Below are 19,532 nucleotides of genomic sequence, written 5' to 3'. Positions count from 1 at the left end.
AACCCATACGGTTTGACATTTAAAAGTGCAAGCTCAAGATGTGACATTTACTATGCAAACTGTTTTCATCCCACCCAATCCCCACTTTAATTTTATAATGCCTAGAAAATAAATTAAGTCCCTAATAACCCAATGAAGTGCAAGTGTAACAGTGTTTTTGTTCAGAGCCCTATTGACTTTTACGGGATGTTATACATAGGTAGATTTCATTAACCTCAGTGCAGAAAGAGCATCTTGAACTGGTTAAAACAAAAATCTACGTAAAATGCATATCTTGAAGACTTCTACTTAAAACAATGCTTTTCAACTATCCTCATCTTCTCTTTTTCCCCACAATTGAACAAAAAAGCACATTTTGATCTCTGGAGGATTTCACTTGCTTTTCTTCAAATTTATTAGCTTCTGTAATTATATAGTCCATTTTATTGTTAAATCAGAAACAGTAAGAGAACACTCTAGGTTGGTATAGTCATTTTACAATGAGCATATCAGCTACAATACCTTTACCTAATGTTGTCAGAAAACCAAAAAAGATCAGAACAGCAATTGATTTATTTTTTTGACAAACCTGCTTATTGAGATATCACCTATTCTGTAAGGAAGAAAATACTCAAAAAATAAAAAAGTTAAAATTTAGTTAAAAGCTTTACTTGTTTGGGAGCAATCTCATAAAACTCTTTTTAATATGAGCACTTCACTTCACAAAATGAAAAACTATTTACACCGTTTTGCTTGCGGTTTGGTCACATTATCTACACACATTTGCAGAAGATCTTAGGCAAAATAGGTATGTATCTTCTTCTGACATAGGCTATCAGATTGATTGCACATTTTCCTTTTACATAATGGCTCTCCTATAGTGCACTGAAGTCAGTGATCACTGTCTAATTACATTCTCATTTTAATTTATGGCTCAACAATAAAATCAATACCACTTCAAACCCAAATATCCAAGCAGCTGAACTACTTATAGTGTGAAACATGTGGATTCCACTTTCTTCGACCTGATTTTCAAAAGAATGATATATCTCACTAGCACAATTAACAAACTGTGCAAAGAAAGAAACAACCTTTGCATCAAATTGGTTTGAAAATCAAGGCATCTTGCCAAATTCTGTCAACTGATTTCCTGCTAGTTACATCTAATTTTAAAAATGTTCATTTCCTGATGGCACTACAATGAACTTTTCAGCACGCGATTACTGAATTACAGTATCTTTTACATATATATGCTATATTTAGGCCAATAATGTAATTTCCATGTTACACAAAATCATTGCCTTCACAAGCAGAGTTGCTACATACATTCACAGTTTCAATAGATTGTAATTAGCTTCTCCAGTTGTGCTTTAAAAATTCCGAATATTTTCCAACAGTAAGTGCAAAGCAAATGTCCTATGCAGCTACAATTGGTCACAGAGTTATAAACTCCAAAATTACGAGAAGAGCCTTCTCTCATTCTCCGTTTTCATCACCTGCTTTTTCAGGTATGACCTCCAGACTTCGACGAGGCTTTGAGATTTCTGCATTTTCAGTGCCTGGCTTATTAAGTCCACATGAAAGAGTGGCATAATGGATTTGCTTCAGATTCTCCAGTGCTTCATTTTTAGCATATTTGAGAAGATCAGCTTGTCCCTGTAAGGAAAAAAATGCAGTTAGAATGCATGTTTGATAACAGCATTCTCTTATCTGTTACCCTTCTGCTTGTTTCAGATTAAAAGTATAGTTGTACGGCTTAAAAAAAAAAAAAAAAAAGAAAACAAAAGAAAGACCAAAATCCAGACCAACCAATGAAGCAAACAAAAAACTCCTCAAAAACCAAAACAAAACTCAAATATGGATTATTTCGTGTTAAAAAGAATCACGCTCTTTGCTTTCTCTGAAGCCAATCAGTGGCATCAGCAATGGGGTAGGGGTAATTTCTGCCTAACACTTTTCATGTATTTTTAATCCATGGGGACTGTAAATGTTTCTGCATAACAAAAACTGTGACGATTACTTTTAATACCTCAGGGAGCCATTTAAAGCTTTCCTGGTTTTTTGGTTCCTAGGGATTTTTTTTCCTTAGCAATGTGATTCACTCAATAGCAGGATGGTAAAGGACCAGTGCTTGTTCATGCACGAAATATGAAAACACAGACCGGAGAGCAGCACATAAAAAGGACAGTGATGACAAAGACTTCACAGGGCTGTCTGCAGTTCAGCACAATCACTATCCTTCTGCAGAATTACAAAATCACTTATGTTGAAAAAGCCCTTTAAGACCACCAGGTCCAACAATTAACCTAACACTGCCAAGTCTACCACTAAACCATGTCCTTAAGAGCCACATCAATCTTCCTCTTCATGGCAATTAAGTTATAAGCAAAGCTGTAAGAGAAATTGTCCCAGGCTTAGGTCATTTGGCTCTTGTTCTACAGTCGTCCATCTCTCTGTATTGATCAAAGCCCTCTAACAGCCACAGCCCTCACTGGGAGGCTGTGGACAGCAGCTGGTATCTGCCTACCCTGCCCACTTGCAGCAAATGAGCAAGGCTGCAGCACATGGTGAGCACGTCTGTCTTACTGGTGGGCACAGAGAAGTTCAAAAACAAGAGCAGCAAGTCTGCAAGGGCCACAATGATTATGCTGTGTCCGCATTCCTGACAAAGAACTGCTCCACAGCTCACAGGAAAATACCTGAAGGAGACAAATTCATACCTGAAGGGGGGAAACACACACACACACACAAAATCCATGTACTGTCGTTCCTTGAGACTGCCAGTACCAGTGTGCAATGAGGTATGAACACTGACTGCACCTTCTCCTGTCACGTCTGCCCATCCTGGGTAAATTCTGTCTCCTGACAGACATTTCTCTTAAGACATGCTAGTATCTCTTCCAAAGATAATACGTTGCCTCTCCTCTGCCAAATAGGGTTGAAATGCATCTTTACCTCTTGATTTTAAAAATGCAGGAGTTGAGATAGAATAGCAGTCAGACAAAAACATGTGCACTCGTGGTGTGATACTTCTGGTGCTTCTTTAGCAACTCAGAACATAAATACTACCCAATGAAGTGAGCAGACTTATGTCTTTGAGACTCACAAATTGAAAACAAATTCTACTTTCTTCAAAGAAAAAACATCCCCCCTCCCCTCACCCAAGACGATAATAGCCAAAGTCTTTTTTTCTGATCGCCAGAGAAGAAAAAATCTAGAATGTCATCAATCATAGCACAAGCTTCAGTAATATTTTAATCTAAAGGGCTACTTTTTATAAAAATCACATACTTTTTTCCAAACTAACAAACAACTAAAAGCTAATTTAAAACACTCCAGCACACTAAATGAGTCATATCTGGAGTGCATCTGTTTCTAGCCCAAGTTCTGTTTTACATGGATTAGTAGAATATAGTTCTGGAATTTTAATCAAGTTGTTTATTATAGGCAGAGCTGCTAGCAAGCAGTCTATTAATAAGGTTGCCCAAAACGTCTCAGTTAAAAAAACACCCCTGCTTTCAGTTACTTACATGCTTGCCAAACTTTAACTACTTTAGCTGATACTTTCTATGCAGGATTTTTGCCATTGGCAGATTTTATTATTATTTCTGTTTAATATAGTTCTTTAACCTCATCCATATGGTTCATTCAGTTCTGAGAATAAAGATGGAGAAATGCCATCAGAAGTTTATTAACAACCTTCTACACTTCCTTCCCTACTCTCACTTGGGGTAGGGACTTGTAATTGGAATGACTACAGGGCAGTAGATCCAAGTCATGAGCTTTTAATAAACAAAAATCAGATTTTGAATGTGGTTAGTACAATCACTGAGGATTCCACTCTTGATCATTCTTCATCTCTTGACAGCTCCAGCAATGTGGTAAGAGAATGCGTATTCCATTCCCACAGAATAATGAATGCGCATTAGGAAAAAAGTTGGGTTTTTTCCTGGATGGCTTCTCCAAGCCACCAACATTGGGTTGCCAAGGCAAGTAGGCCAAAAGCCAGACTAGAGGGGAGGAAGGAAGAGCCTGGGACAGACTGTGGAGAAGAGGTAGATGGGGAAAAGGAGGGTGCAAGAGCAATCTCTGGGACTGACCCGGCAAGAAGCCTAGGGCTGCTGAAAGGGAAGCCGGACTGCATTAAACAAGGCAGATGTTAGATCTTTCTGCAAGAGGAGACGGTGAAACACAAACACAGTGCAGCAACAATAACTTTGGATCTGACAGGTGAGCAGAGAAAGGGAAAGACTGAGGCAACATTTGGGAGTGGAATACAGAAAGAAAACAGATCAACAAAATCCACCACATTAAAAGTAGCCTGAAAATTATATACAAGGAGAAGAACTAATAACGCAAAAAGAGTGAGAGATTGGTAATGAGAATAAAAGCTGGTGAGAAAGAAAAACAAAAACACTGAGCAGGGAGAAGGTTGCTGAATGCAATAAATTGGGTATGGTGACAAGAAAATGAAAATTAACATTCATTGGGAAGGATCTCTAGAGGTGGCATGGAGGAAGAAGAAAATATTAGGCGTTAGCAGGAATGGCTCGTTTGCAGCAGGGAACTGTGAGTGTCTGGATAATTCCAATAAGGGAAGATGAACTTCAAAGACAAAAGAGGATCTAGGATAAAACCTGGATTATTGCAGACAAGGTGTCCAGACTAAATACATTTGACCAAGTGGTATCAGGTTCAGACCATGGTGAAATAGAAAAATGCATCAGTGCTCATTACTCTCCTCTCCAATGCTCAGAATTTATTTCTGAATGCCATTGAACTCAGAAAAATGTTTGTGAAACCAACTGTGTTGCCATTATCTGCTGGTATGTCCTGATCTCAAGATAAAAGAGCCAACCACTACTACCAAAAATGCCATGAGCTCAAGTGAGAGAGCTATGCACAATTTGTGTGAAGTGGCTATTTCTGTTGATATACCATCATGAAGATTTATGCTGGGGAAATGAAACAGCATGCACCTCAAAGATTCAAGCTGTAGTCACAGTGAACACCACTGAAAAGTAATACAATGCATTAGAAAGGCAGAAAATTTTAAAAGTCACCCGGATCTGGAAAAAAACTGCCATCACACTCTCAATTAAATAATCACAAAGACTTTCTTTCTAGTTAGGTATCAAATGTCTCTTCTCCAAGGGCTCTCAAGGTTCAGTTTCAAATCTTTTTATTTTATGCATCCTGATTTTCACAGTAGGTGCTGTTGACTTAATAGCAGAGTCAGCTGACTGCAAGCTGGAACATGGGAATCTCTCAGACCTATGGACTACTCAGGAGTCTTTCACATTCTTAGCAGACCCAAATGACAATAGCAACTTGCTCTGATAAAATGCATATTGTAAAGTCAATACAAGAGACTTACAAATAGCTCAAACTTTAGGCAAGCAGATTTATCTTAAGGGAATCCCAAAAAACCCACATTCCAAGAAATAAGCTGGTTTGCACAGAGAACTCAATGCTGGGATCTGAAGCAGTTGTAGAAGCAAACCAGAGTGTTTCTTGCTGTGTGGAAGGGCTGTCTTCACCAGATTAAGACAAAATGTAAATTAATTTAGTCCTCAGTGTTGTCTGGCAAGCACACCAAAAAACTTGAATTGACTTCCAGCACTGTGGTTAACAGGCAGCTTGTGGTAATTCCCAACTGGGAGCAGGATGGATCTGGGCCTTGCAGAGCACTGGGAGAGCGCTCTCACAACAGCAGCACACAGCAACCACTGCTCCCTTTCCTTCACCATGGTTAAAATTCACTTACTGAACTGAGCACTGTGTAACTTGAATATTTCATGTTTACAGGTTTCAGAAAAAGTTGTTTTCTAGGCAGACATGAAAAAAGACCTTAAAGAAGTCAAAGAACAAAACTGATATTCATTCAAAAGCTTTTAGTAAACAGCAGCAATAAAGAATATGGATTAATTTGGAAGCCCAATTCAGTACCCTTTAAACCTCTCTGGCCCAATATGTCCGTGTCATCTAGTCTGGTTTATTTCTTCTTAAATCAATGTTAAAAACATTTTGTTTGTTTTGAAACTTTTGACTAAGAGGCAGTGTCTGCATAACCGAACTCCATAACAGCAACTGAAAACAAACCCAAAATGGTTCCTTTCAGTTCTTGTACATCCAAAATGAGGTACCATTTCAGAGTCAGTCAGATATAGAATCAACTAGAATGCCTCAGCACAGCTACCTTCATAAGCTTTTATGTATTCACTCATGATATTCAATTAACTAGTTCTTGAACCTGAAAGTATGTACAGACTGTACTTACAAAAAATTGTACAGATGACATTTAAAATAACTGCATGAGCATCCTTTCCCCAAAAAATCCCAAGAAACTCTATCGTTAATGACTGGTCTTTAGCTCAGGATCTGGAACCCAAAGCTCCTATCAGGAAATGCAAGAAGCCACTATCCCTTTCTCAAAGTGCTACTCAGAGTACAACAGAAGATTGCTTTAAGCTCCTCAGAGTACAACAGAACGTTGTTTTGAGCTCCTCAGAGTACAAGAGAACATTGCTTTGAGCAACCTGGTGCAGTGGGAGGTGTCCCTGCCAATGGCAGCGGAGTTGAAAATGGTGATCTCTAAGGTTCTTTCCAACCCCAGCCACTCTATTATTCTGTGACACATTACAGTGTTCCACGCCCAGCTGACACGCTCTGAGGGAAGTTTTGGAATCAGAACAAAAGGCCTTAACTTCCCAACTTCTAAATAAGGGATTAATTAGGAGACAAAATCCCATTAGTCCAGCAACATCACGAGTCTAGTAGCTTCAGATATTTAAATTGAACTGGGATGTCTTCTGAGGACCTACAAGACCAGGCAGCAACTATCAGAGGTTTTATGAATGCTCCATGGCTGCCAGAATTCACTTGGAGGTTTGGTTGAAAAAGTTCAGATTATTTAAAAAGAAGTAAGAAGCTGCAGTCCTGGAAGTGCCTTGAATGTTCCATTTATAAATACATTTTTTTAAATAGTGTAGGTGCAGAACTAATGCTATTAAAGAGATAACAGATGCCATGGACTGCAAGCATTGCAAGAGAAAGTAATTAATATCATATAATGTGACATGCCGAAAAGCTCACAGCTAACAAGAAACATCTAACAAATGCTGAAGAGTTAGGAGTCCCACCTTCATTCCAAATATTTCCACTGACCTCTTCCTTTGTCTTTAGAACAAAGCTCTTTAGCTCTTCATTGCCACGACTAATTTACAGTTGCTGCTATGTTCTTCCTATGGGCATCTCAAATTCTGAGCCTTATAGAGGGTTTTTCTCCAAGTTTTTCTATGCCAGACAAGTCCATACATTTTTACAATAGGTTGTAGGAGTCTGCTGCAACAGCACTTAAGAGTGTTTTTCCTTCTTCAACAGTGTACTTTTGGCAGAAAATGTGATTATCTATGTTTAGAAAATATGAATTCTATCAGCCTGAGTAGTAACAATAAATAAATTACTAGCAAATAACTGTCTATTTGTAAGAGATGAATATTCTAGCAGTTTACAATCCCTGAATCAGGCAACAGACCAAATTTACTCCAAATGATGTTGTGAAGTTAAATAACTCTGTGTACATATATGAGGTGAATAAGAATGGGCATGTGTGCATATACACATACACAAATTAGATGGAATTTCAGCTGAATTCAAACATAGTATACTACTAATAAATTTGGCCACATGGCTTCAAATTAAGAAAAATTAAATCATTTAAAGCAGTAACTGTAATGCATGTGCATGCAAAACACATAGATATACTTAATAACTGCATCAGATGTTCTAAACAAAGTTTCCCTAGAATTAAGCTGTCAATTTTGCTATTTTATCAAACTTTCCATTGCATCAACTGCAGTCAAAATGTCCCAACTGAAAGAGAACAATCAATATGTATCTCGAGGGTAAAATGCAGCTTGATCAGTTTGGAAAATACATTAACCACACCATGTGAGCATGCCATGAGTCCTCTGTGCAGGAGCTGAGGATGGCACTCACGCAGGATTATTTAGTAAGGCTGTTCAGAGCCCCACAATAACTCCTATATCATAGCTAAGAATCCACATCTTTATTGTGTATTTCCACGTTCGTTTTTGTACTATTTGAGAAGGAAGTTAATTTGAAGAAGGAAGAGAATTCAACACATAAAAGAAATCCTTAAAGTGGTTCAGATTATTGCTCTTCTGCTCAATTTCTACTCAAATGTGGATGTTCACTTTTCATCCCTGTTCTCTCAGAGTTTTTTGAGAACTGGGAACATGGCAATGGAAAGACAGTGAGATCGAAATTATGACTGCAGATCTTTTTCTCCAGACAGGAAATGTGTCTTAGAAACTGTTTAACTTCTGTTTAATTATATGATACGAAAGTATGGTTAAAGCCCACAGTTAAAGTGTTTGGAGTGGAAAACCTCAGTGTGTCGCTTCAAACAAATCTCACTTTTAACTTTCTGTATATCTAAATGTGAGCAACAGCACTTAGCAGATGCCTGAACTGCAGTACCTGTAAAATAACTTTAAAGATGTTCTGTAATGCCTCCTGTTAAAGTTCCAACAAGAGGCTGATTAAAATCTCACCTTTTTTTCTTTTTAACTGAAGTATTAATTATGCGACAAATTGCACCTTCCAAAAGAAAGGATCTTAATCTCTGACTAGAAAAATACCACCCAATCAATGTTGAAGATATTTTCTCAATAATCTCTTCAAAAGGAAGGCCTTCTATCTTCAAAACTATGTTATAATCCTAAGGACATGTACACAAGCCCTTCAGTGCTCCTCGGAGCCAGACCTGCCATGTGGCTCCTCCAATTCCTGGCGAATGCAGGAATCACGACTTCACATTTCAGTCGCTCACCAACTGCAAACCTCCCCCCCACCAACCCTTATGTTCAGAATGTAAAGCAGAGATGAAGCAAAGGTACTGCTGTTTCAGGAAGCATTAAAATAGATTTGCCTATCCAAGCTGGTATCTGACACCTTTGACAGAAAAAAAGGGATAGGAATTTATTTCTTTGACATTCACCCAACACCACTGAACTAACTCTTCTCTATGCTCTCAGAAGCACAGGACTGATACATTACACATCCCATACACTGTCTTCAGGAAACTCTGTTCTGATACAGGAAATGTGATATTCTGGTCCTTTACCTATAAGCAGAACCTGCATGAATATTTTTAGAATGCATTAACTGTACATGCTGTAGCAAATTTCACCAGTTTTTGATTCTCCTCCTCGCTGGATTTGTGCGGTGTAACACAAGAGGGATTGGAGCACCAAGTGACCTCATGAAAAGCTTAACAGTTCAAACCAGCATGGAGAAATACATATGCATTACTGCTTTTCTGTCATAGTTCACTGTAAGAAGAGGCGGTATGAAACCGTATTTTCAAGAACTAAAAATAAAAACTAGGTGGGAGAAAATTAATTTTCTTTATAATTAAAACAGACTTTATAGTTTAATGTAGTGAAGAAGTATTTGATTGAGTGGGAGAGAAGAACTCATTAGTGGATGTAAACACCAAACTTGAATAATATGAGCTAGAGTCAAGGGAATAAATTAAGGGAGGCAGTTTTGCTATCTCTACAAATTTTGATATACTCTGCTGAGATCAAAGATCACCGATAGGAAACCTGAACTGTTCCACATTCTAGTTTCCTGAGGGTCTCTGGCTGAAAGCTTGTCTTATACTTCACCATTTAGTCTTTTGTCAAAATGTAAGCAAATGCGCTCGACAAAATGTAAAGAGAGTCTCCAGCTCATACACTCAATTTATCCCAGCCTGGATTATGAACACAATTTGCTTCTACCATTAACCACCATTCATCATCGACTGCAGCAGTAACAGCTTCCCTTTTGTTTTTCAGTAACTGCATTAACCTTAACACTTATTCCCCTTCAAATCACAAAACAGGGTTTAAACAATGGCATAGCTGCCTTCCAGCCTGAGCCACTTTGCAGAAGCCAAGAGTCATTGTTTCAGCCAGGTATTAAAGGATCCTGCCAGTGTTAAAAGATTGCATGAAGAAAATGTCAGACAAACTAAATGAAATAAGCTTCCGTAACACTACATGAGAATAAAAAGTCACACTGAGACTCTGCTGTGTTTCAGGTTATATAAACCAAACTGACTATGATTATAGAAGTGAATAAAGCCAGTTGAACTGTGACACAGAGTAATGACCAGTAACAATATCAGAATGACGGTTTTGAACAGAAAAACACAGTAACTAACCAAAGGAAGACACATTACCTTTAAAATTGTAATGTTCCACGTAAAACTTTCAACTGATTTTTGCAGTTTTCTTTCTTTTAGGCCCTCTCTTGCTCCTATATTGTGCAGGTTTTCATGAAACTCCATTGCTGTAGAGAATAAAAGAGGGAGAAATATAGTATCTATTTTAGCAATATTATAGAGAGAAATATAGTATCTATTTTAGTATCTATTTTAGCATTTTTGTGATCATAGAGATAGTAACTTGAAACTAATAAGGCTAAAAGACAGTGAAAAAGCTTCAGAAATTTTATTCTTCAAGCACAAATCTATCTGATGTAGTAAGATTCAATGTTATACAACATGCCAACATATACAAATCTCTCTAAATCAAAATCCACTAAAGCACCTGTTAGGTCACTGCTATACAGAGATGGAGCCCAGCAATTATTTCCCATAGAAATATAATCTCTAAGCACAACTGAATGTGTTGTACCACATGTAAAAACCTTTTTGTAGTTGCTATAGGATGGACACAGTAATTTCATTAACTACTCTGGCCCCAGTTAATTTCATTAACTACTCTTTTGGGCCTTACTCTTTTATGCATTTACATCACAGTTGTCCAGCTTAGAATTTATATCATGGAGTCTGCCCAGAAAATAAACACTTTACCTTATCCCTGAGGATAAATGAGTAACTGTGAAGGAGGAATGCCAAGTGAACTTGTCAAGGAATGCCAACAATATTTTACCATACCATGTAAACTACTGTGTCCACAAAATCTGTATCTGACAAACTCCAAATCAAAAAATTTTGGTAACATTTAGATTAGTTTGATCTAAGCACTGAGCAGACCAAATGAAGTTGTTTTAACACTGCACAGATAGCAGAGACATAATTTCCTTTCCATGCTGCTGTTACAAGCCATGTAAAAATAAACTTTAAACTGTTTCTTTCACACAGGAGAAGTCAAATGTCCTTCCACGGGTACACAGAGCAACTAACATGGATTACAGCTACTCTCCCATGAAGGTCATAGCTCAGTTGTGCTCTCAAGATCCCCTTCTAATAATGCACAGGGTATTTTGAGGTCAAAAGTTGGCAAGTGGCTCTGACATACAACTATGAACATAATAGTTAAAGCACAAATTATACTTTTAACTATGTTATTTGCTCAGTGAGTGTATGTACTTCAAAATTTACATGTACTTTATTACCATGAATAAGCACATAAACTTGGGTTGGCTGTCAATCTGAGAGAAGACTGACTTTTAAGGACATTATCTCTTCTTCATAATCTCTTTAACCTACACTCATGTCTCATTAAAAGAAAGAGAGATGACTGAATGTTTCCATCGTACACTCCCTTACCTTACTCCCACATACACACACATATATTTTAAAAAGTATTCATAGATTCATTTGAAAGGCAAAATTGTTCTTTCTACCCTTTCTTACTATTTTAAATTTTGCTACAAGAAAAATAAATGGCAAATATTTTCCCTGAATTAACATAGTGTATAATTTTTATTTCAATCACTTCTCTACAGCTCCCCCTCTGCCATCTCAAATATAATGTTCATCTTATATTTCCCCAAAACAAATTTCTAAGCAGGTGAGAAATTAAAGTTTATAAACCCATCATTGTTCTAAGCATCCATTTCTCATTCATATCAACCAAAGTAATAAACTCCCAATATGATTATGGAAAAGAAAGATTATACACAGATCCTTATTTACGATATTACACTTCTAGAGCCATCACAACAGTACAGATTTTCTGATCTGTACAATGAATTCTGAGACATACTGGCAAACTTTTGAAGTTCTGCACCTCATTTCCATTGTAACAATTATTGCTTTTTAAGTCAGTGGACAGCAGCAATCGATAATAACTTGAACAAAAGAAGAAAGATATTAAGAATAATGCTGACCACCTGCATGTTAAAAGTGGGATTGGTGCTTTGTAGATTTCAGATTATTTTGATGTATACAAAATTCCTGATATCACAGACATGAACACAATGGTGACTGTGTATTCTGCCAGCCAGAAAAACTCCTTTATGTTCACCAACAACCTTCTGTGGTGATGCTCTTCCCAGTCTACACTCATGCTATGACACATTTCTGTCCTGCCAAAGCCATTCCACCCCAGTTAAGTATACTTGGAAGTTGGCAGGAACATCTCATCACCCTTCTTGGGAAAATGAAGCAGTCAGATCATCCCAACAGGGCACACACGTGTAAACCCCCAGCTGACAGGTGCCTCTTGCTTAAAGACCACTAATACTGATACTGATACTGATATCGGGGCATCCTCAACGTCTCTCACAGACTGGCCAACTCCTCATCATCATGCTACACTAAACCTAAACACACAAGCAGGGACAAGCAGATTTGAATTTTATTTCCGCTTCCATTACTAGTTCTTGCCTGATTAATTGAAATGAATTCTTTCATCTCTTTGTCTCAGTTTTTCCATCTGCTGAAAGGAATGGCTTTTATTTGGTACACAATATGTGGACAATTAAATTTTAGAGCATGAATGCAGCACAACATTTAACTGTTGACTATGCCTCTCTTGGCATTCATCTCGTATGTTCTCACTTGGTTTTCTTGCACTTTGCCTTGGAATTATTTCATGCTTTAACTATGGCAAAGGAATAACACAAGTGTTAAATTCCAAAATTAAACATATTAGAAGATAACAGAAAAAGGAAAAAAAAAGGAAAGACATTCTCATTTACAGCTAAATTAATAAAATAATTTACATGTCCATATAAACACATGTAAACATGCCTTTAGGATATGCTTACAAAGAAAACTCAAGGTTAAATTACTTTTTTATATAAACAATTTTCTGTCTCTTTGCAAATAAAAACTCAGCTCTCACTCTCATTAACATATAATAAACAAGCCACTTTTTACGAGGCTTAATTACTTCTAGATTTATTAGTCAATTAGTAATTTTGAACTGCCTGAGAGCTCTTGAATGGTAACAGGCATACCATTAACCTGATGTATCACCCATTATATTTTTGCATATACCACCTCAATCAAAGAAAGCACAAGTTAGTTATATTTTTCATTTATTGTGGCAGATGTTAAGGAAGATATAATTCACAACTTTCTGAGTGTCCACAAAGAATATATAGGATGTACGCTCTTCTGTTTGGATGGTATTTTCTGTGTTTTAATTTTTGCCCACTGCACAAATGTATTTATCTACAATGAAATTATTACTGATTGTTGCCTTAAGCCAGAAACCTCAAATCTAAAAATCTCTTTTGGCTGGAAAATCTTTACTAAAATCCTTATTTGCACAGAATCACTGAGGTTGAAAGGCAGCTCTGGACCAACCCCATTGCTCAAAACCAGGATCAGAGAGAATGATCAGGACTGTGTGAGGTGACTGTTCAATATCACCAAGGATATCCCCTCTTTTGTGGGACTGAGGTGAGGCTGACTGGCTTAGTCCTACTTTCTAGCTTTCTTTAACTTGTTTGCCTTCCGCTTGTAACGTGTGATGAGGTTTCAAACATCATTTGGTCCCCTTCTGAGTTTCTGCATGGGTGTACTAAGGGCTCTTAGTTTGCATAACCTGCATTAAGAAGGCTGGTCATCGCTGCATAAGTAAGGATGAGCTGACAGAAGCCATACAATTTCCTAAGCATTTGCAAATTGAAAATAGATTCAAGTATTTCACATTAAAAAGAGCAGCTTTTCTGTAAAACATTCACCCCAGCTATTGCAAGGCATGTAAGTACACTGTAATATATGTAGCAAAACAGCAATAGCATGAGTCAACAGCAGTGAACAAAATACTGCTGATAAATTTTCCTAATCATAACCAGAGATTTCACAGCATATTCTTCTCCTCTGCAGTACACTTGCTTATTCTAAAGCATTCTCATAAGCAATCCTTCAGTATTTCCAAATAATATTTTCCCCATCAGTGCTGAATCTCTTTCTGGTTCCCCAGTGAATGCTGGTTAGTTTGAATTTCATGATTGTCTCAGCTTTTCCCTCTCTCTCAGACCCGTTCCCACAGCCCTGGAATGCATTAGATGGCTTTAACCCTTCTTCATTCACCAGGAATACCTTACATCCAAGATGCTACTCTGAAATTTCACGCACAATCCTCTTCAATTTTTAATAACTTAAATAGCATGAAGAAAAGAGAAACACTATAAGGGCACTTGATGCAGTAGGAACTATGTATCACTGAGGAGATTAACAAAAATTTGCTTGGCTAGTCTAGCAAAAGGAAAACCAAAAGAGGAGCAATTGCTCTCTAGATGCTCTACACCAGTCAGGTAAGACCTTGGACCTCAAAGGATCACTGCAGCTAAAGGACAATATTAGGATGGATGTCCACTAGCAAAATCAGAACTTAAGTAAAATTTATTACCATTGTAGATGTGTTTCTGTGATCAGTTTTAAAATGAGAAAATTACACAGATCAAAAACTCCTATTCATTGTAAAATACAGTTCAACACAATCCATTTTCAAGAGGTGCCCTGGGAAGCAGAGTGAAGCACCTACAGTCCTGTGTTTCCTCAGCCAGCTGCAGGATGACCTACAGTGTTACATGCATAGGATGTCAAACTTGCATTAACTCATGCTTGCCATATTCTGATGGAACATTCATGTTTATAATCTCAACAAGGACTAAATGACAGTAGAGAGAGCAATGTGTCTTACTGCTATGACATACTTCAATAACAAGAAGTTTTCCTAAATAAAGCATACAAGGCAATATAATTGTCTTGACAGGATGATAATTTTGAGTCATCCCCTGTCAGAATAGCTCCCAGATTGGACTTCAGCTTTGCTTTATGTCTGGATTCTTAGTGTTTATTTTTCACAAATATGTTCAGTAGATACAAAACCATTCAGAACTTACAACATTCATATGAGCTTAAAATATGGTTATTGTTCTACTGATGCTTGAAATGCTAGAACAAAGATGCCCTGCATATTGTTGTAATCCCAACACTTTATTTTCATAAAAAAATATTATTTGGTGATATACCTCAAAAGCAACATTTTTGATACTAATAAAAGCCACTCATCTTCAACTGTATTTAGCTTGAAAAAATAGTTTCTTCTTTTCTTTAAAATGAAGCTACTTCATATAAAATTTATTGTCTTTAATTACTAACTAGAAACGACACCTGTTGGAAGCTGGTTAGCAATTCCTCCCACTAGTGGGCTCTCACTATAGTTCCAAAGCATCATATTTAAGATATTAATTAAAATGTGCTATATAAAGCAGCATAAGTGATTCTGCTATTTTTAAACTAGTTAAAAAGCATACATTAAAAAGGAAAGAGGCCTTAGGTCACTGAGCTGCATGTAATTATGGTTTTACATACAATATATGTATATTTGTTTGAACTGTCTGACGATAATTACACATGTATTAAAATGAAGAAGTGAAAAGAAACTGAAAAATGGAAAACTGGAGAACATACCTGTGTGGTACAAGTACAGGAACATTTGGAACTCTGAGATTTGTTTGCTTTTGTGAGAGCGCCTATCACAAAGCCCTGGCACACAATCTCAGTTTATAGCAAAAAAAATTCACACCTTTTCTTTAACTGAGAACAAAGATACTAATTTTTCAAGGAATTTTTAGCAAAACAGCCAGCACAACACTTGCTCAGCTGTATTTCTAAAGCCAAATCTTCCCCTGGCATGCTCATTTGTTTTCTTTGATGAAAGCTTTCTTGCCAAGAGATGATTTACAACCTAGCTGAGACATGACTACACAGCAGGTGGGCTCCTCCTGCTATGTTTTTTCTCTTAACAAAAAACTTTATCAGTGAAACAGCACAGTGATGAGATTCTGGCAATAAATGCATATATTGAGTATGCCTAACGTGAAATGAGTAACAAACAAAATTTGACTATGTCTATATGAAGTAAACACTGGTAATACTCCAGGTATGAAGCACTTAAATTCAGTCAAGCCAAATATAGTTTATTTAATTTCTGGTAGAGCTCTTTGATTGAAAATCAAATTAAATACTTTTCAAAAGAGTTACACATACAAAATAAAATTAAATAAACATTAATATCTTTTAAATGTAAAGAAAATACCTCACAGCTTTGGATTACCTCACAGGTTTTAGGTTATCACACCTTGCAGGTCTACCACTATGCAGATTCAACTCAAACAATTACAAAGATGCTGTGAATAATTTGCATACACAAATTTCTTCTTTACAAGAATAAAAATCCAAGAAATCAGTTTATATATTCAAATATTTCTTCCTCCACTGTGTAGGTCAAATGGTAATAAAGGAAATGAAAAATTCTAGGAAATTATTTAGGCTGTAAGTATTCATTTCCACAAATAAATATTTAATTTGCTTATACAGCTGCTACTCTTGGCCACATCTTTGAAAGCGACAGCTTCAATTTTTTACAGCATTAAATATGTTTCTTAATATTTTTATTTTAGATTACATTCCTTAAACAGTCAGCTATTTCAGCCTCACAAACAATTTCCTCTCAAAATTAATTTTATCAGAAAAAGAGATTGGGAAAAGAGTCTGGCTACCAGACCATATCAACAATAAATCAAATGCATCATGCTGGAGAAGCAGTAGAAGTCACCATACTTGTAAATTCTCATATATTTTGCTTACAAAACACTCTTCACACAAAGATTTAAAATGAACCTTCATAAACTAATGCTTAGTGTATCTCTGTATTTTTAAAAAGTCATTACTAACTGCAAAAATGGAGTCTTAGCAGGAACAAAGATTAGATGCTGAAGTACTTCCAAACACTTTGTTTCCACTGAAGACACTGAAAAAATGTTACGCCATAACTAGAGAATCAGAATTTCTTGGCAGGTTCAAAGAATATTTTGCTGAGATTTAAGATGCTCAAGGAATTAATTATTTGCATTCAATATATTCAGATAATTATTTGACAAAAGAATACAATATCTTAATTAGTTGTTCAGCATTTTTAAATTACTTTGACCTTTTTGGCACTATCTCTGTAGTAAGTGAAAATGTTCCTCAGACACAGACAGACACGTAGGTGCTGCCTCTACTTAGGTGGCTAAAAACTGTTTTCATGCCCAGTGCCCTATCATTCTTGAAAAACAGCAAAGACAAATTGCATACTTAAGAGAACTTTCTTATTCCAACATCCCAAACAACAATGGCATCACAGCCTGCTGAGCACCATCCTTTCCTTTAAATTAGTATTCAGTCTTCCAGTCCAGACTCACACAGTCCCATGTGCAATCACAGTAATCCAGTTCTCCATGTAAAAGACTTTCTTTAATGCTGGGGAGCCACTGAGGACTTCAAATGCTCACTAAATTCCTTAAGAAACACCATCAGAAGAGATTTATAGTAGTTGCAGCACTAAGCTTACACTATTATGAAGCTGAAAAGAGGAAATGTGCAACATCTATGCCACGACTTTGCTACTTCCAAGGGTTAAGTAACCAGCTCCATCCATCCAAACACTTTCAGGAACAATCCTATGTAAAATTACCCTTCTAGATACTATAGTCAGCCAAAAGAATATCAACTGACAATACTCATAAAACCCACAACAACACTTTTTCTGTTCCTCCAAAACAACGCTTCTACAAAATTCACAGAGAAACAGACCTTGACATAATAAAACAGTTGTTCTGGAAAATTGACTCATGCTATTCCACCCCCAATGGACAGAAAACTTTACTCCACAAATATACTCCTCTGTGAAGACAGACAAGATTTCTGAATGGGGGTCAAGTTCAGCCACTACACATATGAGAATGAATTAAGACTGTCAATAAAGGGCATAAACACAAGAGAGGTACAAAGGAGAGGAATTTTTTTTTCCACAGATTGCTGCTTCCATCTCTTGTTTATCAGTCTTGATACTCAAGAGAGACCAATGAGATTATATTGAAAAGTTTCTGATTTTATTGAATGTTAGAATGCAGACTTAATAAAGATACTGATTTATGGCACACTGTAATTTTTCCCAGAGTTCAGATCTAGCTGAGCCTACATTGTTTCACTGGCAATAGTCATCAATCTCTTACACTTCCACGGAAATCTAACTTCTTTCTTTTCTGGCATTACTTTAACAGGAGAGGAAAAAACGTCTTCATGTGAAGGGGCAAACTCAAGAGAGTAATGCAAAAGTCTGTGCTGGTCAAGTATTTGCCCTAGTACCAATGAGCAAGGTCATTAAGAAGTATATGAGATGTCTCCTACGAATCATCCACCCATTTGCACAATATATCAGATTCACAAAAAAAACCCAATACCATCCAAGGTATTACAGGATGAGAAGTAATATGTATGAGAAGTAATACAGGAAAAATGTGGTGTATGACTGGTGTGAATAACTATGGTGACAAACATGTGAGCATAAAGAAAAATGACTCATCACCTATTCAGTAATACTATTTAAGTTGATCTAAGTGCAATTCTTCACTTCCCCTCCTCCCCACTAGAATGTGGTTTCCAGAATATTCAAGGCACAGAAGAAGAACAGGTTTACAGGGAGTACAGGCAATGACAGTACAATCTGGGCTGCTGTGAGCTGTACCTGGAGACAGTGGCTTAGTGGAGTTATTTGAGGAGGAAGGACAAACAGGAAGAAAAAAAGGCAGAAAAAAAAGGAGTAGACAGGACGAAGAGCAAACAAGAAAAAAAAAAACAGGTAAAAATGATAGACAGAATACAGAAAAATTAGAAACATAAATAAAGGGAATAACTTGAATAGACCCTTTTTTTTTCCCCTTAACTATCAGCAAAAGTCTATTGTGCTAATAAACAGTGAAAATTATGTTGTGACAAGTGTAGAGAAAGGAGTTAAAACAATTTGATAACTGGCTTATTAAAATGGGAACATAGAGAAAACAAGGAAGAGCAGGTATTTCAAAAGCATGCAGACTGGCTGAGAGGGGTCTCCAAGTACTGTTTTAGCCATAGCAGGTGACGTTGGAGCTTACGTGGTGGTGAGAACTATTATAGATGGCTTTCTTTTGACAGTGAATCTCATGAAAAATACAGCAATGGATCCAATTCTAAGATGTAACTTGAAGATCAGCATGTCCTACTGATGGCAATCAAAAAAATGAAATATTTTCAGGTGCAAAGTCCAATGATAATAGAGCAGCATTCCTTCACTCCCTAGTTACAAAACAGTAGTTTAAATGCAATGGCTTCTAACCAAGAGCCAAGACCTGGTGATGAGAGGCAGTATTTCAGAAGGCATGGAATAACATGTTCTGCTGAACTCCACAGTACCCAAACCATAAAAAACATAAATTCTCTTTCAAGTCAGGGATAACTGCAGAAA

The 19,532-nt window shown here is 36.8% G+C and overlaps 1 protein-coding gene across 1 annotated transcript in view; it reads right to left on the bottom strand.

Moving 5' to 3' along the window:
- Window positions 1–401: 401 nt before the first annotated feature.
- Window positions 402–19,532, bottom strand: part of PLCL2 (phospholipase C like 2) — a 98,524-nt gene continuing 79,393 nt past the window's right edge. Inside the window, exons 5-6 of the mRNA XM_058801424.1 lie at window positions 10,235–10,344; window positions 402–1,635 (exon numbers count right to left, since the gene is read on the bottom strand). Coding sequence (XP_058657407.1) covers window positions 1,456–1,635; window positions 10,235–10,344 — 290 coding nt within the window. The 3' untranslated portion in view covers window positions 402–1,455. The remainder of the gene's footprint in view (window positions 1,636–10,234; window positions 10,345–19,532) is intronic.

The sequence above is a fragment of the Ammospiza caudacuta genome, chromosome 1, assembly GCF_027887145.1.
Source record: "Ammospiza caudacuta isolate bAmmCau1 chromosome 1, bAmmCau1.pri, whole genome shotgun sequence".
NCBI lineage: Eukaryota > Metazoa > Chordata > Aves > Passeriformes > Passerellidae > Ammospiza > Ammospiza caudacuta.
Note: the sequence above shows the minus strand (reverse complement) of the source record. Positions and strands in the feature narration are given on the sequence as shown.